At 43.4% G+C, this 16,384-nt stretch overlaps 1 protein-coding gene across 1 annotated transcript; it reads left to right on the top strand.

Annotated features, from left to right (window-relative positions):
- The first annotated feature begins 2,940 nt into the window (after window positions 1-2,940).
- LOC117649378 (myrosinase 1-like) lies at window positions 2,941-15,955 on the top strand. The gene is made up of 11 exons (XM_034392073.1): window positions 2,941-3,083; window positions 3,482-3,684; window positions 6,078-6,220; window positions 6,506-6,640; window positions 6,834-6,959; window positions 8,289-8,472; window positions 9,759-9,965; window positions 10,917-11,098; window positions 13,002-13,130; window positions 14,707-14,813; window positions 15,363-15,955. Exons 2-11 carry the CDS (start codon window positions 3,522-3,524, stop codon window positions 15,565-15,567), a joined length of 1,581 nt encoding a protein of 526 aa, XP_034247964.1. The 5' UTR covers window positions 2,941-3,083; window positions 3,482-3,521; the 3' UTR covers window positions 15,568-15,955.
- The last annotated feature ends 429 nt before the right edge of the window (window positions 15,956-16,384 follow it).

Below are 16,384 nucleotides of genomic sequence, written 5' to 3'. Positions count from 1 at the left end.
AAGTTCTACGACCATTTTGACCTTAGCTCTCCAGTACTAGCCCCGCCACCGGACTTGATTACGTTCGGGAAAGCCTAGGTCAAAATAGTCGCAAGAACTTGAATCTTTAGTCGCCTGACACCGCAATGGCCCGTTGAATCCATCTGAGCAAGTTTCACAACTCCAAAATGAACCGCTGAAAAATTTAACTATTTAGGCACGGGGCCATAAATTGACCTGTCACGGTGCCGATCCTTGGGCGAGGGTGGCGGGCCAGGCTGTGCCCAGGCAGTCCCTATTCAGTGAAACAAAGTCGGCGACAACATGTGCGGAGTCTGGGGCCGGTACAGCTCGTCGACAGATACATTGCACTTCCTCTCTTTGACCGGCTCCGGAATCGCCGAAAGTCGCCGTGCAGAGGTCTGCGGTCTACCGGGTTTTGGCCTCTAATTTTAATCGCACAGGAACGAGGATAACATCTCTGGAAAGAGCAAATGTCAATCTAGAACGTACCATCGCCCTTTTTTCGATATTCCCATTTTCTTAGGACGTGTTGTGAACGAAAGTTGGACCAGAACTGAACTGCCCTGGGGCCTAACTTAGGCGTTCAAAAAATTTTTTGAACGCACCGTCATTGAGATTGATCCCTTCTGAGCCCGTGTGCCAAGTTCCATATCGATACCTCGAACGGTGTGGCCAGGACGGCGTTAGAAAGAGGTCCCTGCGCGTCCCTGGAAATGCCGCTTCTGGGGAGGTGTACCATATCCTCTACCCTAACCACGTCGCTTCGCCTCGCGCTTTCAGTGCTCATGTTCCTCAAACGAAAGTCGCTCGCGTTCTAAAAAAAAGCCATCCCTCCCAGGCGCGGTTTAAGGAGCCCCCGACAGGAGGGGCGATGGTGTATATTTTGCCTACCTACAGTAGCGTGTGATGCTGGTTGCCTGCTATCCGGCGTTTAGGGAATCTCACCGGGGAGGGGGGAATTGCCCCTTCGCCCCCCCCCCCCATAAACGCGCCTGATTCCTCCCGAGTTTATGAAGTTAGTCAAACCAACAGTCGTGCTTTTGGTACGTTGTGAGGATTAACTTTTCCACAGAAAATAGGGAAACAAGACAAGGACACCACAGCCTCAAAAAGCAAGCTAAACCATTCAACCTCGGCAACAATGGAGGGCCCGGCCCATAGGCTACGATCCGACCCCGACTCGGCTTAGACCCGGCCCAGACCCTGTCGCCAGGTATGCTCCAGGTCCTGTGTTGATGCAGGAATGCTTCAACTTGAAGCGTGCCATGTATACTCTGGTGAAACAAAGGCATTAAAATTATGCCCTTAGAGGCCGAAAGCGATTTACGCCCTTGGAGCGGCGTAAATCGTTAATGCCTTTTGGAAGAGCATTTAAATTTTGCTTAAAATTCTTATACCATTTACGCCCTTTCCAAGGGCATAAAGCGATTAATGCCCTTGCAAGGGCGTAAAAGAGTATTTATGCCCTGAAGGGCGTAATTTTAACGCCTTTGTTTTACCAGTGTACACTTGAGTTTCAAGAGCAAACAGAATCCATCGACAGAGGCTGTCAGATTCTTGAAGAGAGTTGTCAACAACGAAAATTTGGCCTTTAAACAAAAAAACGAAATATTCTCTAGTCAAAAGTGATGGCGTTCCTGCGTCAATGTACTGTAAAAAATATGTTGTGAATTCGCGACGGCACCTGAAGGTTGTCTGGAATGTCCAAAGGTGCACTGTAAACGTTACTTTTTGTAAACGGAAGTTTGTCGTTACGAAGTCAAACCGTCTATCTGCAAAACTCGTTGTAAATTTACTACGGGATTCGTGAATCTACGTCGGGCTTTCGTGAATAAAGAAAGGAACAGTTGGCAATTTCTTTTACCGAAGGATCCGTCGTGTATTCCGAACTTTAATTTTTACAGTGAACTGAATCGGTTGCGACCAAGTGTATAAATCCTTTGAGTCATCACCGAGTAAAAAACAAAAGTAGTAAGAAAAGCAGGAAGCAGCTGCGCAGGACCCAGCGGTCCCCTCAACATACGCTTGTGGCGCATCAGATGAGAGTTCAGCTTTTGACAATTTACAATTACAGTCGATAGGTGGCGCGCTTCTGGTTAGGCCTGTCCTGACTTCTTGAATACTCTTGTTCTGCCACTGGCAAAAAGGTACGGAAAATTCTGTTAATTTTTTTCGCAAGGATTCTCCTTAGCCCTCTTATCAATGTTCTCCGTAGGGCCGTACAGTATTCTCTGTAAGACCGCGCAGTCTTCTCCGCAGGACCTGGAGGACTGTATAGTTCTACGGAGAATACTGTGCGGTCCTACGGAAAATGCTGTAAGAGCCTACGGAGAATATTGACAAGGGGGCTACGGAGAAGCACCACAAGCTCTTTACAGAATTTTCCGTAGCTTTTCGCCAGTGTCACTCGGCGATGACTGAAAGGGCCTTTTGCGTAATAATGAGTCTTCGAAAAGAAATAGGGTTCTTCCCAATGCTTCTGCCCCGTAATTATTCATTGCTACACTCTCAGACTTTTTGTCCTTTGTTAAAGAGTATTTTACACCGCAATAAAAAGTACTATTTCCTCAATATTTATGTACGATTTTGTTCGTTATATCGATAAAAAGTCAATTTGCAATTGACAAAGAGTCAATACGCAATTGACTTAAAAAATAGCCAATAATTGATGACAATTTAATCTTTATAGTGAACAATATTGTACATGTTTACAAAGTAATACTACATATTATTGCTGCTTAAAAAACTACGTAAGCAAAGGACAAAATGTCAATAATGAAGAGAACAAAGTCAATACGAGTCTGAGAGTGTACGACTATGTCAGTTCCGAAATGCCCCTCTCTCATCCATGTTGCAACTTTTATGCAATCAGAATTGTCCCGAAGAAATTCAACACATGTCGCTATCAGCGATAGACTGTTGTAAGTATCTCCACTTCTGCACGAGTGCTTGTCGCGCCTGTCCCGAACTAAATCACACACTAAGAATATCAGACGGGAGCTCGATCGCTCGCATTTAAAGGTGTTGCTTGAGCCAATTCGTGTCGCAGTCCCTTCATACCTACGGCGGAGTTCCTTTGTGTAAGTATACGTCGGGTTCCATTATAGCTCTCTCGAAAACTTTATAAGTGAGAGGATGCACATTTCGCATGAAAACTCTTGAACTAAGCTCTAAGATACATTTAGGTGAAATTGGAGCACCATATCACTGTTTTATCCATTTTCAAAACTCAAGTGACGAAAATTTAAGGAACTAAGGGAAGCTCCACGGTAAAAACGGTACCTGATTTTCCCAGGAGCCCTATGGCGAAGACATAGGCGATTTCCAGGAGGTTCCTGGGAAAACCAGGAACCGTTTTTACCGTGTCGTTAGTTTTTCATCGAAAGGAAAAACAGTTGAATAGTTTTCTAAGGAACCGCCCGAAAGAATGGCTGTATGAAGTAGAAGTTCACTTCTAATTTTTACTTCAAACCTGAAGATACTTCGTTACCCTGCTGTACCTGCGGTTCACCCTCCATATGGCTCTCCACATGCTGTTCCTCCTGTGCGTGCTGCCGGCACTGGGCACGGCAGCCACCGTCCAGACCGGCAACGAAGATAGTCGTTTCGCCCTGCCGGAGGATCTGCTTCTAGGCGCCGGAGTGGCCGCGGTACAGACCGAAGGCGCTTGGAATGAAGGAGGTAAGTTTTGAAGCTAAGTGGTGAAGATAACCTCGGATCGTTCCAGGAACGTGACATACACTGAGAATTGTAGGTTTTACGGGCCTCTGCGCAAACCCACCAGGGCTTGACGGATTATTCTGCTAGGTCGCCTGCACCATAGAGCAGGTCAAGCCGCACCGGTTGTCGCAGGTGAAGCTGCGCCGGGCGGCCCAGGTCTACCTGCGCCAGTTTTGGTGAAAATTGCCTGGCGCAGGTCGAGCTGCACCGCGGTGACCCAACGTGCCTGGCGTCAGGTTTCACAAACCTGCCGCTAGGTGGCGCTTGGAGCGCCGTCTCCGTTCGCCAATAAGTATTTCCGCTTTATGTTGCCAAAGTAAATAATTTTCGACAAATATCTCATCTGCTGCCCAAGTAAAAGTCAGCTCTAGCCTTTGGCTTCCAGTTTTAAAACAAATGTTACACTTAAGTCGAGAAAAACGTATTTCCATGTTGCCACTCGCTGGCGTCTGCGGTCGGCCATTTGGTTGGGTGCACCCATGATCCTCCCTGCCATCACGGACCACTTCGTCTGACGTGGTGCGGGAGGAGACGGATGCTGCTGTCTCTACGAGATGCAGGTCCCTTCCACCAGAGGTCGCAGAACCTCGATAATTTTTAAACGCCTTCCTGAGTAAAGGCCACCTACCATGAAACTCTTGCCATCAATCCGTACTCGCAGAGCGTCACCGTGAGCGTTTCCCCCACCACTTTCCCGGTCCGACCTGCACCGGTGCATGGTGCAGCTCCACCGGTGCGAGGGGCCCGTAAGTCGGTTTGCGCGCGGTGCAGGTCAACCTGCGAGGCAGCGCCGTTCAGCTCGGAGCTGCACCGCGCGGTAAAACCGGGGTTTTACGCCGGGGTCCGGGCTGAACCTGCACGATCTGCTAGCTTCCATTTCTCAGTGTAACCTCGAAACAAGCGTGACAAAATGTCATTATTGGGAGTAAGCACATTTATGGCTGATCCAAACAAGCGTGACTTAATGCTCAAAGCAGCGTGACATTTCTGGATGCTTGTTGCAACGTGAAGTCAGAGTCCTGGAAAGAGAGTGTCACAAGCCCTTAAAATAGCTTCTATCCTGTTAGGCCTTAGGCCGCCTCGTTGGTCTGATCGCCCCTTACTGCATTGAGACCACACGTCTCTCCCCCCCGAAATTTAACGTATGGGAGACAATTTGTGTCAGGTTTTTCTCTTTCATTTCAACGACGCCCCTCTCAGTCATTTTAGGGATTTGAACCTTGGTCCAGGTTTTCCGTCATTATTTCACTTCAAATTCCATGAAATACAACAATTTGAATTTATTTTGGTGTTGGATCGAGTTACTAGTAACTTATCGTAACTTTTTGCCACACAGTAAAAAATAACCGTTTATTTTAAAAAACCGCCCAAACTTGCCAACAGATTGCTTGAATCTGCCTCTCGCGAGGCGTCATCTATGATTTTTCACATGTATTGTCAGAAGTAGCCTGTGCAAGTGGAACGCAAAACGAAAATCTGGCTTAGTACTACACTGATAAAAATTTTGTCGTAACTGAGCGACACATTTATCGCTAACTTTTTTAGCGACAAGATTTGTTGTGGAACGAATAGCTTGTTAAACTGTAGTCGTATTGGAACTAAGGGATAATTTCACAACGACTAACTTGTAATAATGCACCAACAATAACACATCAACGACAAGTATTGAAAGTCCAAAAGAAATTTTGTAATGTCTGCGACAATATCCATAGAGTACTTTTGTCGCTAAATTTATTGTGCATGGTTTTTATTTAACAATAGTAATTTTTCTATGACTAGAAAAACAAAATAGATGATTATTCATAATATGCTTTAATTGAGCAGATAATTGCAAAAGATGTTGTTTCCACACAAATTGTATCGTAAAGAGTGATAACAAGAATTTTGTTCTTCAACGACAAAATGTCGCTTACTAGACTCAACGACATTTGTTTCGCTTTGGTTCATGATGAAATTCTATGTTTTGGAACGACTAAATTTTCACTCATCTGATTGTTTCTGTACAACCATTTTTTAACAGTGTATTGCTATTCAGCCGGTCACGTAACTTTATTTTTTTCGCATTGAGATTGAATATTTTGACCTTTGTAAACATTACGCGATTCATTCTTTCCTGGAACGTGACATCACGTTGAAACGAACGTGACAAAATGAATCGCTCCTTTGAGCATTGTTACATTACTTTGAATACGCATATTTTTGGCTGATTCTCATCCAAGCAAATGTGATGCAATGCGACATTTTATCGCATTCGTTTCAAGGTGATGTCACGCTCCTGGAATGAGTGTGTCGGCCGGAAAGGAAGGAAGACGAATAAACACGAATTGGGCTCACTTCACCAATGTTGTCCAAAGGGAAAGCCGAGAGCATGGTGGACTTCGCCATCCATTCCGGCAGGCTCGGGCCAATGGGCTTCAACCACACCAACCTTCACGATAGAGCGGCGGACTCGTATCATCGCTTCCAAGAAGACGTGAAGGTCGCTGCGGACCTTAAGGTATGAATCTATGAGTTCGGGCAAGGTACCTGAGGTACCTTGCCTGAACACATGTGACATATTGACTTTCTCATTAGAATTACTAATTTTACTGCAAAGGGTGGAGGCGTCAGCGTTCGCTCCTTTTAGAACGTACTTGTAACTAACGGGATTGCATAATGAATTCGCCCTCCGGTTATCCCTGTCAAGATCGCACCGACATTAATGTCATGCGGTCGCCTCCTCCCAGTTTGTCCAACGAAGAGACAAGCAGCGCTGTAACTTCTAACTAATTTTTGCTCGCAGCTTCAGTTGTACCGGATGTCAATAGCCTGGTCCCGGATAATGCCGGATGCAAACACTTCGAATCCAAATATAGAAGCAGTTGCGTATTACCACAGTTTCATCGACGAGATCCTCAAATACAACATGATCCCCGTGGTACGTAATATATCAAAGTACGTGTGCGGTGTGTGCACTGCACTGCAAGAAAATATGTCAATCGTACTATAGAATACTCGTTGTACTTTTGTTGTGCTGTTCACACTTTTTCTGACAGTGAGTCTTTCACGGCACGAGGGAATGTGAAGTCACCAACACCTTTACCATGATTTGAAGATCACGTTTGTTCCAGGTAACAATGTATCATTTTGACCATCCTCAAATCCTGGAGGACGAATTCAATGGCTGGATGGACAAAAGAATGGTAGCGAAATTTGAGGAATACGTTAAATTTCTACTAAAGGAGTACGGATCAAAGGTATGATGTGACTGCCCGAATCAGGAGAATGAGTCACCACCATTACCATTACCCCTTCATCGGGTTACGCACTTATCTTCGCCCCATTCTGGGTGACGAGTCAGTGGTGAATCAATTTTGGGCAGTGAAAAATTCATCGCCGAAATTTGGGTACTATTTCGTATTAAAAACTACAAGGTTTCATGATGTTAGCAGTGCAGAATTCTGTAACCGGGAAACCGCGGGAAACAGTTTACCGCAACGCGTGATACAAAATTTTGTGTCAGTACTGATACAAAATTCCGTAATATTTGTAATGGAAATTACTGCGTAACCAAATACAGAATTTTGTATTAAAATTTTTTTGAGTGAACGGACCCCGCGAACACGTTATCGGGAACTTAACAGTGTCCCCGAAGACGTCACTTGAGTTTCGGCAACGAAACGCGTGTTAGGCCTAATAAATGTTGGATGATGAATTTTTCTTCACCTGAAAAAGGGCATCACAGTTGCCTCGCCCATTTGAAGGGTGATGGTGCTGACTCATTCATTTTCCTAGTTTCAATCACCCTACCAAATCCTAAGCCGAATCTAACATCGGATTAGAATTATATAAACTTCTTTAAGGGGGCTCATACATGTTAAACACACTTTGTAAAAAAAAAATTTTTGATGCAGATGGATTAAGATTTTACAATTTCTGTGTTTAAAACCCCTTTTTGATAATTGAGGAAGCTTCATTTTGGCTTAAAGGAAAATGACTTTGGACATTTTTTGGAGTTTTAGTCGAAAATTTAAATTTTTGGGTTTTCGTAAAATTTTGTTCGCATACTTGCTCAGATCTGTGGGGGAAAAAAACAGGGAGACTCATCCCTAGTAGTGTCATAGAATTGACTACAATGGGCTTTTTATCTGCAAAAGTTTTCAAAAAAAAAAATAAAAACAATTTTTTTAACAATTTTTTTAAAAAAATTTTTTAACAAAAAATGTTTTTATTTTTTTCTTGAAAACTATAGAGATATAAAGGGCCCATTGTAGTCAATTCTATGACACTACTAGGGATGAGTCTCCCCGATTTTTCCCCAGATCTGAGCAAGTATGCGAACAAAATCTTACGAGAACAAAATTTTAAACGTTTCGACTAAATCTCAAAAAAAGTCCAAAGTCACTTTCCTTTAAGCCAAAATGAAGCTTACTCAATTATCTAAAAGGGTTTTAACACAGAAATTGAAAAATCTTAATCCATCTACATCAAAAAATTTTTTTTACAAAGTGTGTTTAACATGTATGAGCCCCCTTAATTTAAGAACACACGTTTCCACGTTTTTACGCATGCTTGACGCTTTGTAGGTCAATCTGTGGACCTCTGTCAACGAGCCAAACGTGTACTGTTCCTACTGGAACACGATGATCGCCCTCGCCCGAGGCAGAACCATGGATTCTATCAGCGATTTGAACCTCTACCCGTGCCTGCACAACTTCCTCTTGGGACACGGTGTGGCGAACAAAGCTTTTCGGGAGGGAAATTACCAAGGTAACATACGCATCGTGGGCATTCCTACTCAAATAATGTCGTTTAATTTTTAGGTAATAAACGCATCGTGGACATTTCTACTCAAATAATGTCGTTAAGGTTACTGTAAAGTGAAAAAAATGTGAAATATCATTTTTCAAAATAATTGTGGCATCATGTTTGTATTTAGGTTTCAGGTTGCTTACTATAAGATGAACTTAAGCCCAAAGTTGAGGCACTCAACTCCCATTATTTTCTGAGTTATTGAAGTTTACGGAAGAAATTTAGTCGTTAACTAAAAATTCTCCTTGCGATGAACCAAAAGTTGTCGAGACTTGATTTTTGTTTTACAAGTTCTTTATTGATTTGCCTATCTCGTAGCAAAGCTGGATTTCCAAAAATTCCAATACGAAACAGGAATTTTTCTCAAAAAACACAAAAAAACGCCAAAAAATAGCAAAATTTTACCAAATTTAAGTAAAAAATTCAAAACGCATTTTCCAAACAGAAATTACAGCTCATCTATGCATATATTGTGAAATCCGGCTTTGCTAGTCTGTTTGCATGTCCATTGGGCCTTAAAATAAAAAATCACACCTCCGTAAACTTTTTGGTTCATCGCAAGGAGAATTTTTAGTAAACCACTAAAATAACACTAAAACCCTCATAACTTTGGAACTAATGGGAGTTGGGAGTCCAGTCTGTGGCTGTAAAAGTTTTTTATAGTAAGCAACTAAATCACCAAAAACCAAAGCACTGCCACCTATACTTTGGAAGATAGTTTTTTCACCTTACAGTAAACCTTAATCTGACGAATGATGCAATTGTAAGCAGTTCCGACGGTTCTATAATTACGAGTCCGTCTAGAGTTTTAGATTGTCTTTCAAAAGTTCAAATATCGGAGGACTGGAGTCAAACTCGTGCGTGTGTGTGCGCGTAGTAGTTTTTATACGCATGGCTCTTGCACAGAATTGAGCATGCGTGTGAAACGCACGGATTCGTGCACAACAATTCAGTTCCGGGCACATTCATACATTTTAAAACGATTGCACAATTTTGTGCAAAGGTGAACTACTCAAAATTACAAAGTACTTTCGTGGCCATTTGTGCGCGCTCGAAGGTGAAAATCCCGTTTGGTGTAAAATACGAGCAGAAGTCCCGAACACTACTTATTTACAGGACGGGTCAAAGAGACCGATTTCCTGCGTCTTTTTTCCTGTTATTTTGTGGCGGTTGCATGACATTGTGGCGCCTGCAATGCAAAAAAAAAACTCTTGTGGCAACTGCAACGAGTCTATCCTTTTCAGGCAAGATTGGCTTCACTGTGACGACTCTATTGTCCGTCCCGGCCTCCAGTGCTGCTGAGGATGTTTACGCTTCTGAGGCCTACAATCAAATGTTTGCCGGCATGCTGCTGAATCCGTTGGTGAATGGTGACTACCCGCAGTTGGTCAAGAACATTGTGGGAGACAAGCTGCCCAAGTTCAGCGAAGATGAGAAAGCCATGCTCAAGAGTAAGTCGAAGTGGAGTTTATTTACACGAAATGTTATGTACAATTTTGTACGAGACAGCAGTTTTATGAGCACACGAAATTTTCGTGCAATTTTCGTACGAAAAACTGCACATTTTTCGCCATGTACAAAATTGTACAAAATTTTGAACAAATTTGTACGAAAAGTTCGTTTGCACAAAAAACTGTGATGTCTCGTACAAAATATGTACAAAAACACTTAGTGTGTAAGTCTCCTTGATGACAGCGTTGTTTAGGAGAAAGCCTTGAATCTGATGAAGTCGCTTCGATCAAGATATCGATGTACCGCTTTCTCTATGCTTCGTCATCGAAAGGCTCAGTACAACCTATTCTGAGCTATACAGTTGATGAGTTAACTTAGCAATTACACTGGTAGCCAACGAATGTGACATCACATTCGTTTGAACGTGAAAACGGCGATGTCAGTTTAAACGTGACAAACAGAGAAAATTCATACTCAAACGAATGTGACACACCGCACCGCTGTCACATGACTTCGGGTGTGACACGAAATCAGCAGGCAAACTGTCACATTAAAACGAATGTGACACAGGGTACCCATTGACATACATCGTGTCACATCCAAACGAATGGATGTGGATGTGACACGATGTATGTCAATGGGTACCATGTGTCACATTCGTTTTAATGTGACAGTTTGCCTGCTGATTTCGTGTCACACCCGAAGTCATGTGACAGAGCGGTGCGGTGTGTCACATTCGTTTGAGTATGAATTTTCTCTGTTTGTCACGTTCAATCTGACATCGTGGTTTTCACGTTCAAACGAATGTGATGTCTTATTCGTTGGCTTCCAGTGTAGTTAAATTTACTTAGAACCTATATGTAATTGAAAAAGAATGACATTATTTCTGACATATTACTTCTGACATTATTTATTGCCCCGGAGTAGTATCGGACTAATCGTTTCGACAGATTCTACGGACTACATCGGTCTCAACGTGTATTACGGCATGGTAGTCTCGTACAAGGACCCAGCGACACCGCGCCGCCCCGTCGACGTACCCCTAAGACAACTTTTCAAGGAGGCCAACTTTATGAACGTTGGCTATCGCTCTCCAACTGGAGAGAGCCTTGATCAATTCCCATCAACTATGGTTCGTATGACTGTACCGGTACCACACTGGTAAAGCTAAAGCGTAGCATTGTCCTCTGTTTTCAAGCGTTATCAGTTTACGCTTCAAGTCAAGCGTAGCAGGCTCATCGGCCAAGATTCCCTCTGTCTATATGCATGGAGGAATTTCCCAAGTATGCTTCATTTCAAGCCTAACGTCTTCAAGCGTAACTTTGTGCTAGACTCAAGCATAGAGTTACGCTTTAGTTTTACCAGTGCAGTCCACTGAAGAAGTTTGGTAGTTTGGTGCGGAAAATTTACAGGAAATAGGGTACGGAAGGAGAACGAACCTTCCGCACTGGTTCTCCGTAGTACCCACACTGCTAATCCAAGTGTTATACACTTGCACGTTGTTGTCCAAGTTGCGATACTTTCAACAAAAAAACTTGTGATGTCATTCCCACGAATCATTATGCACCTCAGATGCAATCACTTATGTATCCCCAAATCCTGCAATGATCGATCATCGTACATTTCTGCAATGAAAATCGGAAATTTTGCAAAAAAAACTTGCTACGATGACAACGCAAAGTCTGCAATAATTACAGTGTTTTGCAATGATCATTGGAAAAGTTTGCGATGCACCAGCTCATCGCACCTTTTTCGAATGCTCACTACCACAGAAAAGTGCGATGAAATTTGTATTGCGCTCAAAGTGCGGTCTGTATCGCAAATGGATTAACAGTGAACGGGCACGGGAATCGTGTACGAGGCCTCCGCGATACGGTCGAGAAAAATGCTCCGTCCTTTTGTCGTACTCATTTCCACCAGTCAAAACACTGTAATTCAAAGGGTGAGACATCTCACCAATTTTCGGCGATACAAAATGTATCCCTGAATAAAAGGTCGTAACACAAATGATCCAGGAAGCGGAAGAAAGGGATAACTCAATTTTGGCAATTTTTCAGGAGAAACAAAAAACTGTTAGCAGGGAAAACTAAAACAAAACAAATGAATGTTGCACATGTTAATAATTTCAAAAAGCATTAGTAAAATTTTGGAAAAAAAAATCAAAAGTGTAAGGTCACTCCGTAGAGGATTTCTGCGACTTATCACTTTCCGTTGAAATGGAAAACAGAGTCAGCTCACCTTATATTTCCTAAACAAAGAGGAATTTGGAGACAAGTCAAGTGGAACAATAGTCTGCATAAAGTGTATGTTACTCTGGTGTATTTTTTGGACTTAGCTCTTTTTTCCAAATTGAAATTTAAAATTTTGGGGGTTAAGTTGAGTTGATTCTTTTTACACTAGATTCATAAAAACACAAGTTGAGTTATATCCCTTTGCCAAATTGTCAAACGGACTCATGTAGACTAAGGTTGAGTTATCTCCATTTTCCAATGAAATTTAGACTGTAAAAGGGGTTAAGTTGAGTTATACCCTTTTTCCAAGTGGATTTTCTCCTAAACTGCTTGGAATTCAGTCAAATAATTTGGTGTAATGATGTAAACCATTCTAAGGCACAATAATAAAATGAAAACTCAATTTGGGGATAAGTCGAGTTATTCCCTTCTTCCGCTTCCTGGATCAAATGTATCACCGAAAAAATGGCCGTACACGTATGTGTCACCGAAAAAGAGGTCGTACACAAATGTATCATCGAAAAAAACGTGAGACATCCGTGAGATTGGCCCTTGTTTTCGTGGGGGAAGTATCACCCTTTTTTGGCCCGTCCCGTTTAGTTTTTGTTCGGTGATACATAAGTGTGCGACCATTTTTTCGGTGATACATTTTGGTATCACCCTTTTTCGGTGAGACAGTTATGTCTCACCCATCAGAGAGTGAAATGTATCACTATTTGATTTTCAGTGAAAGTATTTTCAGTGCAGTTAGGTTAGTTGGCGTACGAGGCATGCCTGCAATGTCCCCATCGTTGTGTCATTCAGATTGCTCCCGAGGCAATGCGCAGCGCGCTGCTGTGGACGTGGTTCTCGTACAATGTGCCCATCATGATAACCGAGAACGGCATTGGGTTTCCCGGCGTGCACGACCACCTCAGAGCAGTTTATCACAGCGTAAGTTGTTCATGTTCAGTTGTCATTTTTTCACGTGAGTCGACGCCTCCTAATAGAAAAATCCTGTCAGTGCTGATCCAAGACAATCCTAACAGTCAGCGCAGATTGTCCGACGTAAAAAGCTATTTCTTATACAAGGTAGGTTTACGCCAGACCGCGTCTTGTCGTAACAGGCTTCGCGATGTCTCGCTGCCTGTTCCTCCAATCCACGCCTGGCGTACCTACCTTGGCCTGCGGCGCTAGCCTGCCTGCGGCAGGCAATGGCTTGTCCATTGTCGGTTATTTTTTAACTTGTTGAATGCTGGGGTGCTCCGCCCCCCAGACCCCCCCTACATTCTAAATAGAGTTGTTTTATCTACAGATAACACGACCTTGACCCTTGTCACTTTTTAACTTGTTAAGGCTGGGGGGCTCCCCCCTCCAGACCCCCCTTTCTCCAAGCCAGAAGTGATCTATCTGCAGAAAGCTCTATTTTTCGCCGTTTTTAGGTGTTTTTCGGCTATAAAAACTGAACCAGTTGAGCTAGGATGGTGAAATTTCGCGTGTGCCGAGCCAAGGACATACCCAAGAAGTGTGCAAAGTCTCACCAAGATCGGCCGAGCCGTTCAGGAGGAGTAGTGCGGACACACAGACAGACAGACAGACACACAGACAGACAGACAGACAAAACTTTTCAACCCCACTGAAGTAACAGGCTTCGCTATCGCTCAGCCAAAAATTCTGTGACGCCAACATGCTTCTTCAAATTTCTTGGCAATGGACTTGTTTACACTTTCATTCCAGGAACGTGACATCACGTTGAAACGAACGTGACAAAATGTCACATTCGTTTGAGCATCCTGTCACATTCGTTCGGATGTGAGTTGGCCAAAAATCAGCTCGTTCACAGTCATACAAATGTGACACGATGCTCAAACGAACGTCACATTTTGTCACGTTCGTTTCAACGTGATGTCACGTTCCTGGAACGAGAGTGTAAAAGTATAAACCTTGCATTTAAACGTGGAAGCTGTATTTCAGTGATATCATGATTCGCTGCTTTGGACTGAAGAGAGCTAATAAGCAGTTTTAGCCTCCTCTGAAACCTCTGAGCAGTTAGGATTGTCTTGGACACTGACAGGATTATTCCATTAGGAGGCGTCGAAGTGCCCTCTTCTCCAGAGCAGTACACGCAGGGGACAGTGGCGTGCTCAGCTCGAGGCCTCAAGCGGGCAATGGCCCCTTTTAAGGTAAAATGACCTTACTTTCATGGGTGTGACCACCACCCATTCACTCCATCAAGTCTCCCAAGCTTGTACTTCATAACTACAAAGTATGTAGGCGTTGTAGAATTGCTTTCCATCGTGGAGTAATGTTTCATATTACGAAGGATTTTGCTTACGAAGTAAAAAGTAGCTTCCTATAACACCGTATTTTGAGCATACGTCCAGATGGTGTTTTTTATCCAAGAAGTCTTTGGGTGCATATGCTCAAAATACTTCGTAATTATGCCAGTGGCGAGCAGTTTTAAATTTTGGGCACGGTAGGATGTTTGTTTTGTCCCTAATTTCGCACTAAACACCCGTCAACCACGCAGGCTTTCATGCGGTCCATGGTTTCCACCATTCACGAGTTCGGTACGAAGATCATTGGCTACTGTGCATGGAGCCTCATCGACAGCTACGAGTGGAGCAAGGGCTTCAGGTACGTTTCAACCGATGCAGGGGGTTGTGGCACTTTCCCACGTAATGTGTTCAACAATGCACAACACCCGTCAAATTCACTTGGGAGTGATACTTCTCTTTAAATAAAAGTTTATATATTGCATGGCCGCAAGCACTAACTAACTGGTGCATACTGTTTACGAGGAAATTTCCCTGAAAATGAAGGAAATGGCACATGCACTAAACGATGCTAAATTCCTTCGTATAACGAAGGTTTTGCTTTTATCTCAGAAAGAAAATGCCAAAACGATTCGTAGGAGAAATTTTGCGTCGAACTACGCTTGCGCTGAATTCACTGCAATCTGGAAACCTTTCAAGCTATTTTGAGCCTTGCGGAAAAAAACAGCTTGTCAAAGTATTTTGAGCATACACAAGCTTACAAGGAAAATACTTCGTAATTTACCAACTGTTTTTCTTCGTGTAACATGTATATTTAGTTTGAACTATATATGCTCGTACCATATTTTGTAGGGTTTTAGGCGTGAAGAACATGAAACTTCAATTCAATGTCATTCTGTTCCCGCCTTAGTATTCCTTACGGCCTGGTCCACGTCGACTACGAAAACGGCACTTTAAAGAGAACGCTCAAGGACTCGTCCTCATTCTGGCTGGAGATGGCTGAGCGTCGAGTGGTGCCACTGGTGGAGCCAGAGTCATCCTCGTCCGCTGGGGTGCACTTCACGCCGGCTGCCCTCGCACTGGCGGTCTTGGCCAGTCTGTTCAACGCCGCCTGAAGAACCCGAAGGCACCTCCCTGTGGAACTCCGATAGGCGACAGCGCCTCGAATAAAAAAGCCCGGGACGACGTCACACTCTACAAAAAATGTTCTGTCAACGCCGTTAATTTATTACCAATGTTTGCTGATGCAATTCACGGCGTTTGCTGTGAACTAGTTCACGGCGTTCACTGTGATCTCGGTTACAGTGTTCACTGTGATCTCGGTTACAGTGTTCACTGTGATCTGGCCACAGTAAACGCCGTGAATTCGAGACTGATTTGCAGCACGTCGGTCGACGTCGGTGCTGAGCGGCGTCAAACTCACAGTGTTTACTGTGAACCAGATCACAGTAAACACCGTGAACAAGATCACAGTGAATCACGTGAGCAGATCACAGTAAACGCTCACTGTGGCAAAAAGCTACGGAAAATTCTGTAAACAGCTTGTGGTAATTCTCCGTAGCCCCCTTATCAATATTCTCCGTAGGCTCTTACAGTATTTTCTGTAGGACAGCACAGTATTCTCCGTAGGACCTTACAGTGATCTCCGTAGGACTATACAGTCTTCCAGGTCCTACGGAGAAGACTGTGCGGACTTACAGAGAATACTGTACGGCCCCACGGAGAATACTGTAAGAGCCTACACTGTAAAAAAAAATATGAAAATTCAGACTGATTTCGTCTTACTTGGTGGTCTGAATCGTAAATTCATAAAATGGTACGAATATTAAGACCAACTGTCTGAAAAGTTTGACCTGTTGTCTGAAATTTGAATTTAGACTAGCAAGTCTGAATATTTAGAGCGATGGCTATCAAGTTTTGTACATTGTCGTC

This window comes from Thrips palmi, unplaced genomic scaffold (assembly GCF_012932325.1).
Source record: "Thrips palmi isolate BJ-2018 unplaced genomic scaffold, TpBJ-2018v1 HiC_scaffold_4, whole genome shotgun sequence".
NCBI lineage: Eukaryota > Metazoa > Arthropoda > Insecta > Thysanoptera > Thripidae > Thrips > Thrips palmi.
The sequence above is the reverse complement of the archived record's forward strand: the minus strand, read 5'-3'. Positions and strand labels throughout refer to the sequence as shown.

Excerpts from the sequence above, each read along its gene's own strand:
- LOC117649378 (XM_034392073.1), top strand. The coding sequence starts at position 3,522 with ATGGCTCTCCACATGCTGTTCCTCCTGTGCGTGCTGCCGGCACTGGGC. Across the intron at positions 3,685-6,077 it reads AGGCGCTTGGAATGAAGGAG|GGAAAGCCGAGAGCATGGTG; the intron begins GTAAGTTTTGAA and ends TGTTGTCCAAAG. Across the intron at positions 6,960-8,288 it reads TAAAGGAGTACGGATCAAAG|GTCAATCTGTGGACCTCTGT; the intron begins GTATGATGTGAC and ends GACGCTTTGTAG.